At 42.9% G+C, this 20661-nt stretch overlaps 1 protein-coding gene across 3 annotated transcripts in view; it reads left to right on the top strand.

The window, feature by feature from the left end:
- The first annotated feature begins 9449 nt into the window (after nt 1-9449).
- The window catches only part of CCDC77 (coiled-coil domain containing 77), a 35395-nt gene continuing 24183 nt past the window's right edge, over nt 9450-20661 (top strand). For 2 of the 3 annotated variants that reach the window (XM_007526241.3, XM_060190324.1), the window contains exons 1-6: nt 9453-9528; nt 11664-11717; nt 14942-15179; nt 16835-16977; nt 18757-18853; nt 20453-20525. In XM_007526241.3, coding sequence (XP_007526303.1) covers nt 11680-11717; nt 14942-15179; nt 16835-16977; nt 18757-18853; nt 20453-20525 — 589 coding nt within the window. In that variant the 5' untranslated portion in view covers nt 9453-9528; nt 11664-11679. Of the gene's footprint in view, nt 9529-11663; nt 11718-14941; nt 15180-16834; nt 16978-18756; nt 18854-20452; nt 20526-20661 lie in introns of all 3 variants that reach the window. The other variant, XM_060190323.1, reaches the window with a different exon arrangement.

Here is a 20661-nt window from a genome sequence, read left to right on the forward strand (position 1 = left end):
CATTGGGACCAGATACACAAAGCACATCATACACATCCCACACTGTGGATCTTTGTTATTCCTTTACTTTTTAAAAATATTTATTTATTTTAGTGAGAGGAATACACAGAGATACAGAGAGAGAGAGGGGAAGAGACCAGAGCATAGCTCAGCTCTGACTTCTGGTGGTAGTGATGATTGAACCTGGGATTTCAGAGTCTCAGGCATGAAAGTCTTTTGCAGAACCATCATGTTGTCTTCCCAGCCCCCACACTCTGGATGTTTTGACTGATCTTTTGTAGGATCACAACCTCTTTCAGGCCAATGTCGTATCAAACCCATTCTTTGACCTACCTACCTTCTACCTAATTTCTACCTACCTTCCCTATCAGTAAAGCAGCTAGGCATTAGGGCTAATTGTTGGGAGGATAGAGCAGACCTGAAAGTGCTTGGTTCCAAAGCCAGCCTGCTGACACTGAGCCTCTAAAAGCAGGGAGCTGTCACCTATAGTGGAGAGTTTGAAATAGTTCCCCGACTTCTGGGAATGAGGTGCATTGTTCTAACAGTTTTCACAGTCTTCTCATATTTTCATGTTTAAATGAAAGATCTGTGATTTTCAGTGCTCCAAATTCTGATATAACATTTCTAAACTAGACTGGGCAATGGCACAGTCATCAAAGTTGAGGACCTGGACTTGAACTTTCATTTTCACCTGGGGGGGTTCCTTGAATAGTGGAGCAGTGCTGCAGGAATCTCAACCAATCTCTCTCTCTCTCTCTCTCTCTCTCTCTCTCTCTCTCTCTCTCTCATCTTCTACACAAAAGAGAAAAAACTGATCACAAGGAATGATGAAACCATGAAGAAACAGCCTCAGCAATAACCATGGTGGCAAATAAATAAAAATGAAAAGTCTCCTAAGTTAAAAAAAAAAACAAAACAAAACTCTTCTATGCTTTTTTCTCTTCCTGGAATACAGTGTCTTATTAATTAAACTTAAAAAAAAAAAAAGCTGGGCCATATCCTTCTCTCTGTTCCCTCTCCTGCCCTCCCATTTCCTGCAGTAAACACCACTGTTTCCTCAGCCTAAGCATCAGTTTGGTTATTTTTTCCTTTGCAAGTGTGCTTCAGTTATTTGTATTCCATGGATGAGTGGAACCATCTGGTAGATGTCTTTTCACTTCCTTATTTATCTCATTTAGCATAACTTCCTATGGTTCCACCCATTTCATCCCCAAAGATACAATCTCTCATTATCTTTTTCCACTTCGTCCTTTTTCTTAAATCACATTATTGGGAATAAGTCATGACTGACAAAGCAGTAGTTGTCACAGAGTATAGTTTCCTCTCTCTATGTGTTAGGGGTCTTCACAGCACACCCACAATCAACTCAAACCCTCCTCTACCACCATGCACTGGGTCCCCTACACCCTTCCATCCCACTCCCCCCCCTTCAGAGTCCTTGACTCTATTGTAATAAACCACACCTAATCCAAGTCTCACCCTGCATTTTCTTTCTTTCTTGAATTCCCTCCATGAGTGAGGTCACTCTGTACTTGTCCTTCTTCTCCTGGCTTATTTAACTTAACATGATTCCTTCAACTCCAGCCAAGATGAGGCAAAAGAGGAGAGGTCATAATATTTTACAGCTGAGTATTAAATTGTGTGTATGTATATGTATATATCTTTCTTTTTTAAAAAAGATTTATGTATTACACAGGAGATTCATATGAGGGAGAAGAAAGGAAAGGAGAGGAGAGGAGAGGAGAGGAGAGGAGAGGAGAGGAGAGGAGAGGAGAGGAGAAGAGAGGGACCAGAGAATTCCACTGGCACATGCATTGCCAGGGATCAAACCTGGAGCCTTGGATATCAAACATGTTATCTCAGGCATGAAAGATTTATACTGTACTGGTTGAGTCACTTCTTCAACCACTGTCACAACTTTCTCTTTTTTATTTAATTAATTTATTTGATATGACAGAGAGAAATTGAGAGGGGAGGGTAGATAAAGAGAAAGAGAGATACAGAAACATTTGTAGCACTGCATCACCACTTATGAAGCTTCTCCCTGCAGGTGGGGTCTAGAGGTTTGAACCTAGTTTCTTGTGCATGGTAATGTGTATCACAACTTTTTTTTTTGTCTCCAGGGTTATTGCTGGGGTTTGTGCCTGCACTACAAATCCACTGCTCCTGGAGGCTATTTTTTCCCTTTTGTTGCTCTTGTTGTTTGTTGTTGTTGTTGTTGTTGTTATTGTCATTGTTGCTGGATAGGACAGAGAGAAATGAAGAGAGGTAGGGAAGACATAGAGGGGGAGAGAAAGATAGACATCTGCAGACCTGCTTCACCACCTGTGAAGCTACCCGCTTGCAAGTGGGGAGCTGGGGGCTCGAACTGGGTTCCTTATACCGATCCGTGCACTTCACACCATGTGCACTTAATTCGCTGCACTACTGCCTGGCCCCCAAAACATTTTTTTTTCTAAACACTCATCTGTCATTGGACATTTGAATTTTGTTTCCACATTTTTTCTTTTTTTCCTTTCCTTTTATTTTTCTTTCTTTTTGTTTCCTTGGCTATTACAGATAGTGCTGCTATGAACATAGTTGTGCAAAGATCTTTTCGCATAAGTGATTTTGTGTTCTATGGACAGATTACGAGGAGAGAAGTTGCCAGATTGTATAGCAGGTCCATTTCCAATGTTCTGGGAGGAAATCTCTGAACTATTTTACACAGGGTCTGAAAGAATTTACATTCCCACCCACAAGGATAGAGAAGAGAATTTCTCCCTAGACCCTCACCCCTCACCAGCACATGTTGTTTCTCTTCTTTGTAATGTATGACATTTTACAAGTGTGCAGTGGTATCTTATTTTTAAAAAAAAATTTCTTTATTGAGGGACTATTGGTTTACAGTTGACAATAAAATACAGTAGTTTGTACATGTGTAACATTTCTCAGTTTTCCACATAACAACCTAACCCCCCACCTAGGTCCTCCTCTGCCATCATGTTCCAGAACCTGAACATCCCCCCCACCCCAGAGTCTTTTACTTCAGAGCAACACACCAACTCCATTTCAAATTCTGCTTTGTGTTTTCCCTTCTGTTTTCGTTTTTTTTTTAATTTCTCTTTATGAATGAGATCATCCCATATTCACCCTTCTCTTTCTGACTTATCTCACTTTACATGATTCCTTCAAGCACCAAGATGAGGTGAAGAAAGTGAATTCACCATTTTTTTCTTTTCTTTCTTTTTCTTTTTCTTTTTTTTTTTTTTCTTCTTTTTGCCTCCAGGGTTATCGCTGGGACTCAGTGCCTGCACTATGAATCCACTGCTCCTGGAGGCTATTTCTCCTCTTTTGTTGCTCTTGTTGTTTATCATTGTTGTTGTTGTTGCTGTCATTGTTGTTGGATAGACAATAAGACAGAGAGAAATTGTGAGAGGAGGGGAACACAGAGAGAAGGGGAGAGAAAGATAGACACCTGCAGACCTGCTTCACCTCTTGTTAAGTGACTCCCCTGTAGGTGGGGAGCTGGGAGCTCAAACTGGCATCCTTACACCAGTCCTTGGGCTTAACGTTACCGCCCAGCACCTGAATTCACCATTTTTCATAGCTGAGTAGTATTCCATGTGTATATATACCATGACTTTCTCAGCTGCTCACCTGATGGGCACCTGGGTTGATTCCAGGTTTTGGCTATTACAAATTGTGCTGCTATGAACATAGGCATATACAAATCTTTTTGGATGGATGTGTTGGGTTCCTTAGGATATATCCCCAGAAGATGAATTGCAGGGTCATAGGGTAGGTCCATTTCTAGCCTTCTGAGAGTTCTCCAGACTGCTCTCCACAGGGGTTGGGCCAATTGACATTCTCATCAGTAGTGTAGGAGGGTTCCTTTGTCCCCACAACCTCTGCAGCATTTGTTGTTGCTATCTTTTCTGATGTATGACTTTCTCATAAGGGTGAAGTGGTATCTCATTGTTGTCTTCCTTTGTTCCCCCCTTTCATTTCTTTTTTATTATAGACAGAGAAATTGAGAGGGGAGTGGGAGACAGAGATGGAAAGAGAGACAACCTCAGACCTCCTTCACCCGTCATGAAGCTTCCCCCCTGCAGGTGGTGAGTGGGGGCTCAAACCTGGGTCCTTGAGCACCTTAATGTGTGCACTCAAGTGGGTGTGGCACCACCAGTGCCTGAGAAATCTTTTTGCTTGAAGTCCTGTTCTTCTGCAACAGTTGGCCCTTTCTTTCACCAATTCAGCCATGCTGTCCCATGCTGGTCCCTCATTTGTTCAGAGCCTGCTCTATATGCTGCCTGGTCTTTAGAGCCATAGTTGCTATCTTCGACCTGCACGCAGCACACCCATCCAAAACTTCTTGTTAATTCTCTTCTATTTCAGACAGAGAATAAAGAATAGAGAGGGAGAAATAATCTCTCTGTGTAACTTCCCCTCTCTCATAGAATTTAAATAATACACTACATTAAAAAGGAAAGAAAGAAAGAAAAAAAGAAAGAGAGAGAAAGAAGGGACAATAACCAGTGAAGGAGAGAAAGAAAGCTTTCATGTCTTAGAATCCAAAGTGCCAGGCTCAGTCTCCCAAACCACCAAAGCCAAAGCTGCATAGTGCTCTGAGGAAAAAAAAAAGTGTGGGTGAATGCATAATACTTATACAAAGAGACATTCCTGTCTGAAACTCCAAATTCCCAGGTTCAATCCCCTGCACCACCATAAACCAGAACTGAGCTGTGCTCTGGCAAAGATAAATAAATAAATGTAAATAAATAAATCTTCTGTAGTATACAAATAAAAGTAGTGAAATATGGAGTGGAAATAAGTAGGAACATGTATCTTTGAGAACCAGTATGGAGAAAGAAAAGACTTTGGTGATATATATATTTTTTAATGTAGGGGTCAAAAGAGAGACAAAAGTACTGTGTCTGTACACACAAGCCAAGCCAAAAGGAAAACAAGCAGGTTTTTTGAAAAACAGTCAGTTATTTTATTTATTTATTCCCTTGTTTTATTGTTGTAGTTATTCTTGTTGTCGATGTCGAATAGGATAGAAAGAAATGGAGAGAGAAAGATAGACACCTGCAGACCTGCTTCACTGCCTGTGAAGCAACTCCCCTGCAGGTGGTGAGCCGGGGGCTCAAACTGGGATCCTTAGGCCTGTCCTTGCGCTTTGTGCCATGTGCGCTTAACCTGCAGCGCTACCGCCCAACTCCCAGAAAAATAGTAAGTTCTTTCTAGATATTCTTACTTACTTTCTTAGTTTGGTCATCCTTGAAAGTCCCAACATCTTATCCACTGTGTGACCTCCTGGGTTGCTGGGCATTCTTGCTTCCTTTAAAAATTTTTTAAAAAATATTTTTACTTATTAACAAGAACTATAGGAGGAGAGAGAGAAAGAACCAGACATGACTCTGGCACATGTGCTTCCGGGGACCAAACTTGGGACTTATCCATTGCGTCACCTCCAAGACTCTTGCTTATTTTTAAAAAATATTTATTTTAGGCATAAGGATCCCGGTTCGAGCCCCCGACTCCCCACCTGCAGGGGAGTCTCTTCACAAGCGCTGAAGCAGGTCTGCAGGTGTCTATCTTTCTCTTCCTCTCTCTGTCTTCCCTTCCTCTCTCGACTTCTCTCTGTCCAGTCCAACAACAACATCAATAACAACAATAATAACTACAACAATAAAACAACAAGGGCAACAAAAGGGAATAAATAAAAATATATATACTTATTTTAGTGGTCCAGGAGGTGGCGCAGTGATAAAGCTTTGGACTCTCAAGCATGAGGTCTGGAGTTTGATCCCCAGCTGCATATGTGCCAGAGTGATGTCTGGTTCTTTCTCTCTCTTCCTATCTTTCTCATAAATAAATAAATAAAAATATTTAAAAATATATGTTTATTTTAGGGAGTTGGGCGGTAGCGCAACAGGTTAAGTGCACATGGAGTGAAGTGCAAGGACCAGTGTAAGGATCCCGGTTTGAGCCCTCGGCTCCCCACCTGCAGGGGAGTTGCTTCACAAGCGATGAAGCAGGTCTGTAGGTGTCTATCTTTCTTTCCCCCTCTCTGTCTTCCCCTCCTTTCTCCATTTCTCTATGTCCTATCCAACAACAACGACAACACAATAACTACAAAAAAACCCACAAAAAACAAGGGCAACAAAAGGGAATAAGTAAATAAATATTAAAAATATTTATTTTGGGGATCGAGTGGTAGCACAGTGGGTTAAGTGCATATGGCATGAAGCGTAAGGACAGGCATAAGGATCCCAGTTTGAGCCCCTGCTCCCCATCTGCAGGGGAGTGGCTTCACAAGCGGTGAAGCAGGTCTGCAGATGTCTGTCTTTCTCTGCCCCCTCTGTCTTCCCTTCCTCTCTCGATTTCTCTCTGTCATATCCAACAACAATGACTGCAATAATAATAATAATCACAACAGGGATAAAACCACAAGGGCAACAAAGAGGAAAAAATAGCCTCCAGTAGCAGTGGATTCATGGTGCAGGCACCGAGTCCCAGCAATAACCTTGAAGGCAAATATATAATTTATTTATTGATGAGAGGAAGGGAAGAGAGTCAAAGCATCACTCTAAGCAAGTGTGATGCTGGGAAATGAACTCTGACCTCATGCTTTATCCACTGCTCCATTTTCCAGGTCACTTGCTGGATATGATGATTTTGCCACTAGGGTTGTCCTTGGGGCTAGGTGCTACAGTAAATCACTGTTCTATTTCTTATGTTTTGATAGTGGATGAGTTATAGAGAGAAGCGGAGGGGGTGCGAGTAGATAGCATATTGTTTATGTAAAGAGATTCTCACACCCGAGCCTCCAAAGTCCCAGGTTCAGTCCACTGCACCATCGTAAGCCAGAGCTGAGCAGTGCTCTGGTTTAAATAAGATAAGACAAAATAAAATCAAAGGAGGGAAGGAAAGAGAGAGAGAGCAAGAGATGACTTGCAGCACTGCCCCACCACTAGTGAAGCTTCCACCCTCAGGTGGGGACAGGGAGTTGAATCCGGGTCTTTGTTCATGGTAACATATATGTTCTGCCAGGTGTGCCACTGCCTAGCCCCTGGTCACTCTGGAGTCATTCTATTAGTGAAGAATACCATCTTTACCATGACAGTGGCTGCACCTGAGAGTAAAATGCTTGTACCCCTACTCCTTGCTCTCTTGAATAGGTGAGATGATACTTGGGTTTTGAATGATTTTATGTGTGATGCTAATTTCGCACACCTCCCAGGAGAAGAACTAGTCTGCTATCTGGCCAAAACAGCATAATGGTCATGCAAAAAGACTTTCATGTCTGAGGCTCTAAGCTTCTTAAATCCCAGGTTCAGCCCCCACACCTATGGACATCTAATCTTTGACAAAGGGGCCCAGACTATTACATGGGGAAAGCAGAGTCTCTTCAACAAATGGTGTTGGAAACAATGGGTTGAAACATGCAGAAGAATGAGACTGAATCACTGTATTTCACCAAATACAAAAGTAAATTCCAAGTGAATCAAGGACTTGGATATTAGACCAGAAACTATCAGATACTTAGAGGAAAATATTGGCAGAACTCTTTTCCGCATAAATTTTAAAGACATCTTCAATGAAACAAATCCAATTACAAAGAAGACTAAGTCAAGTATAAACCTATGGGACTACATCAAAGCTTCTTCACAGCAAAAGAAACCACTACCCAAACCAAGAGACCCCTCACAGAATGGGAGAAGATCTTTACATGCCATATATCAGATAAGAGTTTAATAACCAACATATATAAAGAGCTTGCCAAACTCAATAACAAGACAACAAATAACCCCATCCAAAAATGGGGGGGGGGAATTGGACAGAATATTCGCCGCAGAAGAGATCCAAAAGGCTGAGAAACACATGAAAAAATGCTCCAAGTCTCTGATTGTCAGAGAAATGCAAATCAAGACAACAATGAGATTCTCACTTCACTCCTGTGAGAATGTCATACATCAGAAAAGGTAACAGCAGCAAATGCTGGAGAGGGTGTGGGGTCAAAGGAACCCTCCTACACTGCTGGTGGGAATGTCAATTGGTCCAGCCTCTGTGGAGAACAGTCTGGAGAACTCTAAGAAGGCTAGAAATGGACCTACCCTATGACCTGCAATTCCCCTCCTGGGGATATATCCTAAGGAACCCAACATATCCATCCAAAAAATCTGTGTACACATATGTTCTTGGCAGCACAATTTGTAATAGCCAAAACCTGGAAGCAACCCAGGTGTCCAACAACAGATGAGTGGCTGAGCAAGTTGTGGTATATATACACAGCGAAATACTACTCAGCTGTAAAAAAATGGTGACTTCACCGTTTTCAGCCGATCTTGGACGGACCTTGAAAAATTCATGTTAAATGAAGTAAGTCAGAAACAGAATGATGAATATGGGATGATCTCACTCTCAGGAAGAAGGTGAAAAACAAGATCAGAAAAGAAAACACAAGTAGAACCTGAACTGGAATTGGCATATTGCACCAAAGTAACAGACTCTGGGGTGAGTGGGTTGGGAAAATACAGGTCCATGAAGGATGATAGAGGACCTAGTGGGGGTTGTATTGTTATATGGGAAACTGGGGAATGTTATGCATGTACAAACTATTGTATTTACTGTCGAATGTAAAACATTAATTCCCCAATAAAGAAAAAAAAAATCCCGGGTTCAATCTCCAGCACTGTAGGCCTGGTCCTCTGAAATGGAAGTTGATCCTTGGGTCCTCTCCTGCCAAGAGTCTCCACCTTATTCAGACAAGTTTATAAATGGCTTTTTTTTTTTTTTTTTTTTTTTTGCTTCCAGGGTTATTCCTGGGGCTTGGTGTCTGCACCACGAATCCACTGCTCCTGGAGACCATTGTTTCCCCTTTTGTTGTCTTATTATTGTTGTGGTTATTATTATTGTTGTTGTTGTCGTTGGATAGGACAGAAATCGAGAGAGAAGAGGAAGTCCGAGAGTGGGAGAGAAAGACATACACCTGTAGACCTGCTTCACCACCTGTCATCGACTCCCTGTAGGTGGGGAGCTGGGGGCTCGAACCGGGATCCTTACTCTGGTCCTATGCGCTTTGCGCCACGTGCGCTTAGACCGCTGCTTATCGGCGACTCCCAGACTGTGACCCATTCTAAGACTATGCATCACCACTGGGCATGGTTTTATCACCATAATTCAGGAATGCGGAGCACCAGAGCTTCCTTCCTGTTTGACTGCAAACCTCACGCTCTCGGTAGTGACCCGTAGGGGCAAAACTACATTTCCCAGCGACCTTTGCGCAGCGAACCTGGACGCGAGGGAGGGCGGGAATGGGGCGGGCCTCCGTCTGAACAGCCCTTTTATTGGTAGCTCAAGCCAAAGGCTAATGTAAGTTGGTGGGCGATTGGTGGTTTCTGCATGCTCCGGGGAGCGCCGCAACGCTGCTAGGTTTAACTTTGTTTTTCGGTTGGGTTCCCTGACTCCCGACCGAGTGCGGCGTGAGTGTGGTGTCTCGGGCGGTGTCTCTGGGGAAGGGGCCCGGGCGGGAAGAAGGGGGTGAGGCTGAGCACAGTGGGATGGGGGTCCTGCGCCGGGAGGGGAGCGGGCTGGGTCGCGGAGGGATCGGAGCAGAACTGTCCTTGGCAGTTCTGTCACTTCGGGGTCTGAGTCTTGGGAAAGAGTTGAAGGCGGAGTCTTTGCGTTCAAGCAAAGGAAACCCCTTACCCGGAAATGGATTTTAGAATCGGCAGGAGACGTTGTCTGTCTGTACTTTGTGCACCTGTGTGCTTGTTTATTTGTTTGTTTTCCCAGAGCCCTGCTCAGCTCTGACTGATGCAGGTGCTGGGGACTGAACCTGGGACCTCGGAGCCTCAGGCAGGAGAGATATTTATTTATTTATTTATATGCTGCCTGCTCCATCCTCTATTCCTTATTTACAGTTCTTCCCCTAAGTTCTGAAGATTCCAGGTGAAACTGAAGAAACACTAGCTTTCACCATCTCTTCACTTGTTCCAAAATCAGAATAAACTGTCAAAGCAAATTGAAATAGAAACTTTCCCCCAAGGCTAGTAAGAGCTCGCTCTCCTTCCTCTTCTTTCTGTTTTCTCCCTCCTTACTCCCACTCCCTCCTTACCTTTTCCCCTTCCTAATGGACATGGTTTACCTTTCTCCCTCCCTCTCAGGTTTATCTTCCTGAACATGTATGTATTTATTTTTTAAGTTGTAACAGAGCACTGCTCAGCTCTGGCTTATGGGTGGTGTAGGGTATTGAACCTGCGACTTTGGAGCCTCAGGCATGACAGTCTCTTTGGAAAACCATGCTATCTACTCCTGCTCCATATATTAATTTTTAGATAGGTAGGTAGAGAGAGAACGAGCCCATAGCACCAGAGCTTTCTTCATTGTGGTGGAGGTCGAGTCTTAAACCTGGGTCCTTCGCTTCCCCTTTCCGAACATTTCTGTGGTTAGGCTGTTCAAAGTAGTGGAACTCAGGATCTTACGATACCACTTCGAAATCATGAGTTCGAAATCATTTGGAAATCATGAGTTAATGTTTTAAAGTACATATGTAATCTCTTCAAGACACAATATTCAGGGTCAGTACAGCTGACTATAAAATGTAGCTCACTCGTGTGTTGCCAGGCTTCAAGCCTTGGGTTTGAGTCTCAGCACCTTGGATGATGCTGTGGTGTCTTTCCTCTCCCTCTCCCTCTCCTCTTTCTCTTCCTCTTAAAAACTAGAAAAAAAGGGAGGGCTGAGGATAGATAGCATAATGGTTGTGCAGAGAGACTCTCATGCCTGAGGCTCCAGAGTCCCAGGTTCAATCCCCCGCACCACCATAAGCCAGAGCTGAACAGTGCTCTGGTTAAAAAAAAAAAAAAAAAGCTGACAGTCTACAGTTGCAACTAAAAAAAAAAAAATTAAATTAAAAGAAAAAAAGGAGTCGGTTAGTAGTGCAGCAGGTCAAGCGCACTTGGCGCGATGTGCAAAGACCGGCCTAAGGATCTGGGTTCGAGCCCCCAGCTCCCCACCTGCCGGGGAGTCACTTCTCAGGCAGTGAAGCAGGTTTGCAGGTGTCTTTCTTTCCCCCTGTCTTCCCCTCCTCTCTCCATTTCTCTCTGTCCTGTCCAACAACGATGACATCAATAACAACAACAATAATAACTACAACAATAAAAAACAAGGGCAACGAAAAGGAAATAAATAAATATTTAAAAAATCTTTAAAACAAAAAAAAGTATTTATAGCACTCCAAATAAATACAAATTTTGATGACTCTGTATGTAAACATAATATGATGGCTGTTTTATCTTATTTCTATTGATGGTCTCTTACTAATTAGAAATTTTTCTGCATCTTCCTCTCATATGATTACTGCAAAAAGGACTGGAAATGGGATTTGATTTATTGCTGAACACTTTCACCATAAGGAGGCTTTTCTTTTGTATGCATATTTATCCTTCAAATGTGGCATGATATGCTGATTTAATCTGAAAATAACAATGAAAAAATACCATAGAATTTCAGGGTTTGGAAGTACTAAAAATACCGTAGAATTTTCAGGGTGCACGTTCAAGCATCACACTTGTTTCTTAACGGCAGGCGCCTTTGAGGATGTTGGAGGGTACTAGTACATCCTATGCTTTTACCTTTTCCTGATTCCTGATTCTGAATTTTCGTGTATTTAACAGGTATGAAAAAGACAGCATGGAATTTACTCCAATGTGTACCCCAGTCTGCAGAAAGTAAGACATTTGTTTACTGATATTATTGAGTTTGCTTGTTTTTAGTTTTTGAAACTTCTGTAGCTGCACTGCAAGTTTATATAGGTACTGGTAGTTTTGGTTGGGTAAATCCAAATTCTGCAATTGGAATAGAGTAGAGCTCAGTTCATGTTTTCTCTCTCTCTCTCTCTTTCATAGTGCCAGGTATTGAACCCAGTGCCTCTTGTTTACAAAGCATGCACTCTACCACTGAACTATATGCCCAGTCTCACTCAGTGGAATTTAAATAAAAAATTTACAAGATAATAAATGTTAATACCAGCATTCAGGAGGTTAAGTGGACCTATTACAGAGCCAGTGGATCTTAGATTACAGAGGAAACCACCCCCCACTCCACCCCCCCCACACACACACAGGGTTTTCAATTTTGGCTTTGCCATCAACCTGCAGTAAAACACATGACTGTCATGCATTTTTTTCTCATTTAACATTGTTGGGATGATTCATTCATATTCACACATGTATCTCAAAACTCCTAGTTTCTAGTCATTGTGTGAAGTCCTGAATTCAGTCCCTGGCTCTGGTTTTCTCTCTCTCTGCTTCTCCTCATAAATAAATAAATATTATAATACTATATCGTATGAATATACCACAATTCATCCATTATCCTATTGAATGGCTATTTGCAAGATTTACTGTTTTCACTGTTGTTGCACACCATATTACTTAATGAACACTTATATGTGCCACCCTGACATATATATGTGAGTTTCTGTAGGACAAGAGGAATTGCAATTTTACTAGATTATTACCAGTTTCTTCACTGTAGTTTATCAGATTATCAGCTTAACTCCATCAGCAACATATACGTGTTGCTATACTGTATGTCTTATAGTAAGTTAGTTTTTTGTTTGTTTTTGTTTTTACCAGAGCACTGTTCAGCTCTGGTTTATGGTAGTGCTGGGGACTGAACCTGGGATTTAGGAGCCTCAGTCATAAGAATCTCTTTGCATAACCATTATGCAATCTACCCTGGCCTTTTTCATTATGTGGTCTGTCTCTCTCTCTCTCTTCCTCTCTCTCCCTGCCTCTCTCTAGTTGATGAGAAAAAGAGTTAAGAGGGACCAATCAGAGAACCCTTTGGGTTATGTGGTATGGGGGCCAGTTCCAGGACTCCCTCACACAGAAGTTCTGCATTCTACCCATTGGGCTATTAATTCTTTTAAACTAGAGCACTGATCCAGGGTTGAACCTTGAGACCTCTCTCATGCAAGTTTTGTGTACTCGCATTGTGCTATCTTCCCTGACCACATTCTATTTTTATTTATTTATTTATTGAATAGAGACAGAGAGAAATTGAGAGGAGAGGGGAAGAAAGAGAGGGAGAGACACAGAGAGACACCTGCAGCCCTGCTCAACACTCGTGAAGATGTCCCCCTGCAGGTGGGGACTTGAACCCAGGTACTTGTGCACCGCAATGTGAACTGGGTGAGCCACCACCTGGCCCCTTACATTCTGTTTTTTTTTTTTTTTATTTAAATTTTTAATTTAAGAAAGGATTAGTGAACAAAAGCATAAGGTAGGAGGGGTACAACTCCACACAATTCCCACCACCCAATCCCCATAACCCACCCTCTCCCATGATAGCCTTCCCATTCTCTAGCCCTCTGGGAGCATGGACCCAGGGTCATTGAGGGTTGCAGAAGGTAGAGGGTCTGGCTTCTGTAATTGCTTCCCCGCTGAACATGGGCGTTGACTGGTCGGTCCATACTCCCAGTCTGCCTCTCTCTTTCCCTAGTAAGGTGTGTCTCTGGGGAAGCTGAGCTCCAGGACACATTGGTGGGGTCTTCAATCCAGGGAAGCCTAGCCAGCATCCTGGTGGCATCTGCCTTACATTCTGTTTTTAAAAATGATTTAAGAGAATTACTTCTAGCATGTATTGTGAATCCTGCTTTCTATCTTTTTAGAAAAATATTTCTTTTTAAAATGTTTTTTAATGATCTTTATTTATTTATTGGATAGAGACAGCCAGAAATCAAGAGGGAAGGGGGTGATAGAGAGGGAAAGAGGTAAAGCCCTGATAGAGAGTGATAGATAGGGGTGATAGAGAGGGAAGGGGTAAAGCCCTGCTTTACCACTTGTGAAGGTCCCACCTGAAGGGGGACCGTGGGCTAAAACGTAGGTCCTTGGGGAGTCGGATGGTAATGCAGCAGGTTAAGTGCATGTGGCACAAAGCACAAGGACTGGCATAAAGATCCCGGTTCAAGCCCCCGGCGCCCCACCTGCAGGGGAATTGCTTCACAGGTGGTGAAACAGGTCTGCAGGTATCTTTTTCTCCTCTTCTCTGTCTTCCCCTCCTCTCTCGATTTCTCTCTGCCCTATCCAACAACAACGATATCATCAACAACAATAACTATAACAATAAAATAAGGATAACAAAGGGGAAAATAAATAAGTAAATATTTAAGAAACAAAAACAAACAACAACAACAAAAACCTAGGTCCTTGCGTACTATAATGTATATGTCCAACCAGGTGCGCCACCACCCACCCCCTCCTGCTTTCTATCTTTACTACTTGAAAAGGAGTTCATAGGATAGATAGCATCAAGCTTTCAAAGTTTGGGAGCACATTAATCACACCTCTTTTTTATTTTTATTTAAGAAATTATTTATAATGTCTTGGGGGCTGGGCTGTGGCACACCAGTTAAGGAGCACCTGTTAAAGTGCACTTGTTACAGTGCCCAAGGACCTGGGTTCAAGTCCCCATATGCTGAAGGAAAACTTCACAATTAGTGAAGCAGTGCTGCAGATGTCACTGTCTCTCTTTTTCTCTATCCCCCTTCCCTCTTGATTTCTCCCTGTCCTTATCCAATAAAAAAGAAATTAAATATTTTAAAAAAATATTTATTTATTCCCTTTTGTTGCCATTGTTTTTTATTGTTGTAGTTATTATTGATGTCATTGTTGTTGGATAGGCCAGAGAGAAATGGAGAGAGGAGGGGGAGAGAAAGACAGATACCTGCAGACCTGCTTCACCGCTTGTGAAGCAACTCCCCTGCAGGTGGGGAGCTGGGGGCTCGAACTGGGATCCTTATGCTGGTCCTAGCACTTTGCTCCATATGCGCTTAACCTATTGTGCTACTGCCTGACTCCCAAAAGTAAATATTTTTTAAAAAAGAAACTATAATGCCTCCCAAATATTCAGACAATTTAACAAATAAGTCCTTCCTTACTCCACACAGGCTGGCTGCTGCCGCCAAACATGGTGCAGTTTCGGGAGACTCCACCTGGCATAGGGGAGTGTCTTTCTCAGAATCAATGGCCTCCACTCCCCTGCCTTCCGTGGAAGACCGCCTGGCTGTCCTCCGCCCTTCGAGGGAACTTCTGCAGTATTACCAAAAGAAGATGAGTGAGTGTGAGGCAGAAAATGAGGACCTGCTGAAGAAACTGGAGCTCTACAGAGAAGTTTGTGAAGGACGGGTAAAAAGATGGTGCAGGCCTACTACAGCTCTGATTTAGTTTACTGAGGAAGAAGGTCTAGAGGTGCCAGCTTAGTCACAAGTAGATATTTCATAAGGAATAATTTTTCATTGTTTCCTTCTACCTTGTTCTAGTTGTGGCTGCCCACCATCTTTTGTGACCCTCATTGAACAGGAATTTCCCCAATTAAGCTGCCTGTAGAATCTTTTTAAAAATTTTTATTTATTTATTTACTGCCTTTTGTTGCCCTTGTTGTTTTATTGTTGTAATTATTGTTATTGATGTTGTCATTGCTGGATAGGACAGAGAGAAATGGAGAGAGGAGAGGAAGACAGAGGGGGGAAGAGAAAGATAGACACCTGTAGACCTGCTTCACTGCTTGTGAAGCGACTCCCCTGCAGGTGGGGAGCTAGGGGCTCGAACCGGGATCCTTACACCGGTCCTTGTACTTTGCACGCCACCTGTGCTTAACCCACTGAGCTACTGCCCGACTCCCCCAGTTTTTTTTTTTAAACTTAGTTCCTCAATTTAAAATTTTTATCATTTATATTTATTTATTGGCTAGAGCCATCCATAAATTGAGAGGGAGAGAGAGAGACACCTGCAGCACTGCTTCGTCATTCATGAAGCTTTCCCCCTGCAGGTGGGGGCTTGAACCTAGGTCCTTGCATATTGTAACATGTGTGCTCAATCAGGTGCGCTCCCACCCGGCCCTGGTTCCTCAGTTTCTTTTCTTCTTTTTTTTTAGACTTACTTATTAGGCTAGCAAATTAGCTCCCTTGGACAGTGCTCAGCTTTGTCATATTTGCAACCGATTTATGAGCCTGGCCCTCACTGCATTGGGGGAATCTTCGTGATGTGGTCTTTTTCACTCTGTCTGCCACTTACATCTTTGTGTCTATTCAAAAAAGTCATCCTGGAGTGGTGAGGCCTAAGTGATGACCCCCACTCCCCCCTTCACCCCCCCCAAAAAAAAAGGACTCATGCGGCCTGGTGGTGGTGTATCTGGTTGAGTGCACAAGGATCCAGGTTTGATCCCCTGGTCCCCACCTGCAGGGGGAAAATTTCACAAGTGGTGAAGCAGTGTTGCAGGTGTCTCTCTGTCTCTCTCCCTCTCTATCATCCCCTTCCCTCTTGATTTCTGCCTGTCTGTATCCAATAAATAAATAAAGATAAGTAAAAAAAAATTTTTTTTTAAAAAGGACTTATTGTTTGAGATAGGTCAGAGCACCACACATTCCTTCATATTGTAGTGCTAGGGTTGGACCCTGAGCCTCAGGCATACAAACCACGTGATCTACCTCCTGAACTGCCTCCCTGGCTGCACCTCATAGCTGTTACTCAAATCTTTGTACAAGTTGGCCGTATTGTTTCTGTTGGTGTCTTTTTTTATTCTGTATTGCTGAAGCCATTCACTTTGTGATGTTTCTTCATAAACTGACTGCCATAGCTAATAAGAGACAACTCATGGGGGGGGGGGGATATAGCATAATGGTTATGCAAACAGACTCACATGCTTGAGGCTCCAAAGTCCCAGGTTCAGTCCCCTGCACCACCACTATAAACCAGAGCTGGTAAAAAAAAAAAAGAGAGAGAGAGAAAGAGAAACAAGTCCTCAGAAGCCCTGTGTCTTTTTGTTTGCTTGTTTGTTTCAGCATAAACTCGAGTGGGATGTGCAGCAGAGGGAAGAAGAGATCGCTGAGCTGCAGAAAGCTCTCAGTGATCTGCAGCTCTGCCTCTTTCAAGAGCGCGAGCACGTTTTACGCCTCTACGCGGAAAATGACCGGCTGAGAATTAGGTATAAAGCAGGAGAAGGGAGATGATGGGGCCCTTTATCTATGGTCAACTAAGTAACATATTTTCCTCTGTGGTCATTCTACTAGGTCCTATGTCCCAGAAGCAGACTTGGGAGTAGAGAGTGGTCAAGGTGTTTTCAAGACTGACACTAGGGAGCAGATTTGGGCAGGGGGAAAATTGCAATGATGGCATTGTAGCCACAGAGGCTCCAGCCAGCCTCAAGGAGCTCTAAGACAGCCTCTGAGAGGAAGAGACATGACTTTTACCACCATCACCACCACCACCCCCCACTCCAATTACCAGTGGTTGGATACAGATTCTATCAGGGAGGGGAGAGACCTTCTACCCAGGACATCTCCTCAGCAAGGGCTTGACTCCTGGGAGAGAGGTGGCTTGGTCCTAAGGTGGCAGTGATCAATAGTCCATGGCCTTGAATACAGCACACTTGTATTTCTTGAAGTGATTGCTTGTGATTGATAATGGGTTATAAGATTTCAGGGTATAGTTCCACACTTCCACCAAGTTTCTGTGTCCCCCACCCTCCAAACAATAACTGCCAGGGTTCCCATAAAGTCTCTGAGAGAGTCTGCTTCTGCTTTGGGTGTTTGGGTTTTTTTTTTTTTTTTCCCCAACTTCTAGATTCCACATATGAGTGAAACTATCTTATTTCACCAAACATAGCCCTCTCCAGTTCTATCCATTTTGTTTCTAAGGACACAGTATAATAGTACACCTCTCTCTCTCTCTCTTTCTCTTTTTTGCCTCCAGGGTTATTGCCGGGGCTCGGTGCCTACACCACAAATCCACTGCTCCTGGAGACCATTGTTTCCCCTTTTGTTGCCCTTGTTTTTTATCATTGTTGTGGTTATTATTATTGTTGTTGTTGCTGTTGTTGGATAGGACAGAGAGAAATTGAGAGAGGGGGAGAGAAAGATAGACACCTTCAGACCTGCTTCACCGCCTGTGAAGCTACTCCCCTGCAGTTGGGGAGCCAGGTGCTCGAGCTGGGATCCTTACTCTGGTCCTTGGGCTTTGCGTAGGCTACGTGCGCTTAACCTACTGCGCTACCACCCAACTCCCTTTTTTTTTTATAAGTTATTTTTATTTATGTATTTATTCCCTTTTGTTGTCCTTGCTTTTTATTGTTGTAGTTATTATTATTGTTACTGATGTTGTCGTTGTTGGATAGGACAGAGAGAAATGTAGATAGGAGGGGAAGACTGAGGGGGAGAGAAAGATAGACACCTGCAGACCTACTTCACCACCTGTGAAGCAACTCCCCTGCAGTTGGGGAGCCCGGGGCTCTAACCGGGATCCTTAAGCTAGTCCTTGCACTTCACGAATTATTCTAGAATTATTAACATTAAGTTCCTCATATCTTAAAAACTAGAGCTAAGGTCTAGATAAATGTTATTTAATTTTAACTTGAGGTTACCATTATTTTGAAAATAATGAAGTAGAAGGAAAAACACAAAGCAGAACTTGGACTGGGTTTGGTGTATTGCACCAAAGTAAAACTCTGGGAGCTTGGGGGGAGGGTTCAGGTCCTGGAACATGATGACAGAGGAGGACCTAGTGGAGGTTGAATTGCTATGTGAAAAACTGAGAAATGTTATGCATGTACAAACTATTGTATTTTACTGTTGACTGTAAACCATTACTTCCCCAATAAATTAAAAAAAAAAGAAAAGAATGAAGTAGCAAGGAAGATCCTTAAACAGAAAAAAAAAAAGTATTTATTCTGGACATAACATGTGCTTGCTTTCTGTGAGAACTGCAGGGAGCTAGAAGACAAGAAAAAGATTCAGAGTCTCTTGTCTCTTGTGGGAACTGACACTGGAGAAGTGACCTACTTTTATAAGGAGCCTCCCCACAGAGTAAGTGATCTTTGACACAACACTGCATTTTTTGAGTCCAGATGAGAGCCCGCATTAGAGCAGGATAGGTACTTGCTGAATGTGGGAGGAGACCCACATTCATCATAGACCCAGGCTTCCTCAGTAGTCGTAAATGTTTGCTTTGTGATTTTTCTTCTGAACCCTGGGAAGCAACAATGTCTATGCTGTCTCACTATTTAGAAACCGAAAGCACAGTGGAATAGGTGTGTGGGTGACATCAGAAAAGAAAGTAGGAGCAGAATTAGTGTGAGCAAGCTTGGGTCCTCAAGTTTCTTTTTTAATCTTTGTTCATACTAACTACAAAAGTAATACCTGGCTTTATTTAAAGCAGACACAGAAATCTACCACATGAAAGTAACAGTCTCCTGTTATATACCTTAGAGACAGAGCTCTTCTTTCATTCATATAGAAATACTTAGGTATGTATATATTCCCCCCACACATTTTTTTTTTTTTCCTGTGTGGAGTCAAAGCCTCATGTATGTGTGATTTTACCACTCCTGAGCCAACGTTTTCATTCAGATAGGGAAAGAGAGAGACAGAGAGAGATACCATCAAACCACAGCTTCCTCTGGTGCCACTGTGGTATTACCATATGGGGCTGGAGCTTAGACTTGGGTCATGCATGTGACAAAGCTCACACCCTGCCTGCATGCTGAGCTCTCGCTCTTGTCCCCACTTTCCCACATTTATAAGCATGCCTCAGAGAGCACCTTTCTTATATATGTTTTTTTTTATATTTATTTACTTATTTTCTCTTTTGTTGCCCTTGTTGTTTGTCATTGTTGTAGTTATTATTGTTGTTATTAATGTCGTCATTGTTAGATAGGACAGAGAGAAATGGAGAGAGGAGGGGAAGACAGAGAGGGGGAGAGAAAGATAGACACTTACAGACCTGCTTCACTGCTTGTGAAGTGAATCCCTTGCAGGTGGGGAGCCGGGGGCTCGAACTGGGATCCTTATGTTGGTCCTTGCGCTTTGCGCCATGTGCACTTAGCCCGCTGCACTACCGCCCAACTCCCCATAGAGCACCTTTCTTCAGTTCTTAACATGCATACTTCTGTTTCCACACCTTTTCCTAAAAACCCTTGCCACAGACCACTTTTTCTTTTTTTTTTTTTTTTGCCTCCACGGTTATCACTGGAGCTCGGTGCCTGCACTAAGAATCCATTGCTCCTGGTGGCCATCCCTTTTTCATTGTTGTCGTTGCTGTTATTGTTGCTGCTATTGTTGTTGGATAGGACAGAGAGAAATGGAGAAGGGGGAGAAAAAGATATCTGCAGACCTGCTTCACCACTTGCGCAGCGACCCCCCTGCAGATGGGGAGGCAGGGGCTTGAACCAGGATTCTTGAGTGGTCCTTGTGCTTTGCACTCTGTGCACCGCTTTTTTTTCTTATTGTACATTACTTAGCAACCCTGAACTTTTTTTTATATCACAATTCCATTTCATCCAGTTTGTTACTCTGTCCACACAGTCTCATATGCATGTCATATATAATTATATTGATCTTGATCAATTTAGTTTGTGCGTACTGTTTGATCTGTAGGCTGTTTCTAACTTTTTCTTGCTTCTTCAGGTCAGCATTTTCCAAAAGACTGTGCAGGCTGTAGGTGTGTGTGAACAGAGTGAACCTTCAGCTTCCAGAGCAGGTACTATTATATCATCACAAACAATGACGCAGAGCCCAAAACACTGCAGAAGTAGTAGGAAAAGTTTCCTCTCATACTGTGGTCGTGAATGTTCACAGTGATGTCTCTGGTAGTTGAAGATCTCACTGAGCACCTA

Source organism: Erinaceus europaeus, chromosome 4 (genome assembly GCF_950295315.1).
Source record: "Erinaceus europaeus chromosome 4, mEriEur2.1, whole genome shotgun sequence".
NCBI lineage: Eukaryota > Metazoa > Chordata > Mammalia > Eulipotyphla > Erinaceidae > Erinaceus > Erinaceus europaeus.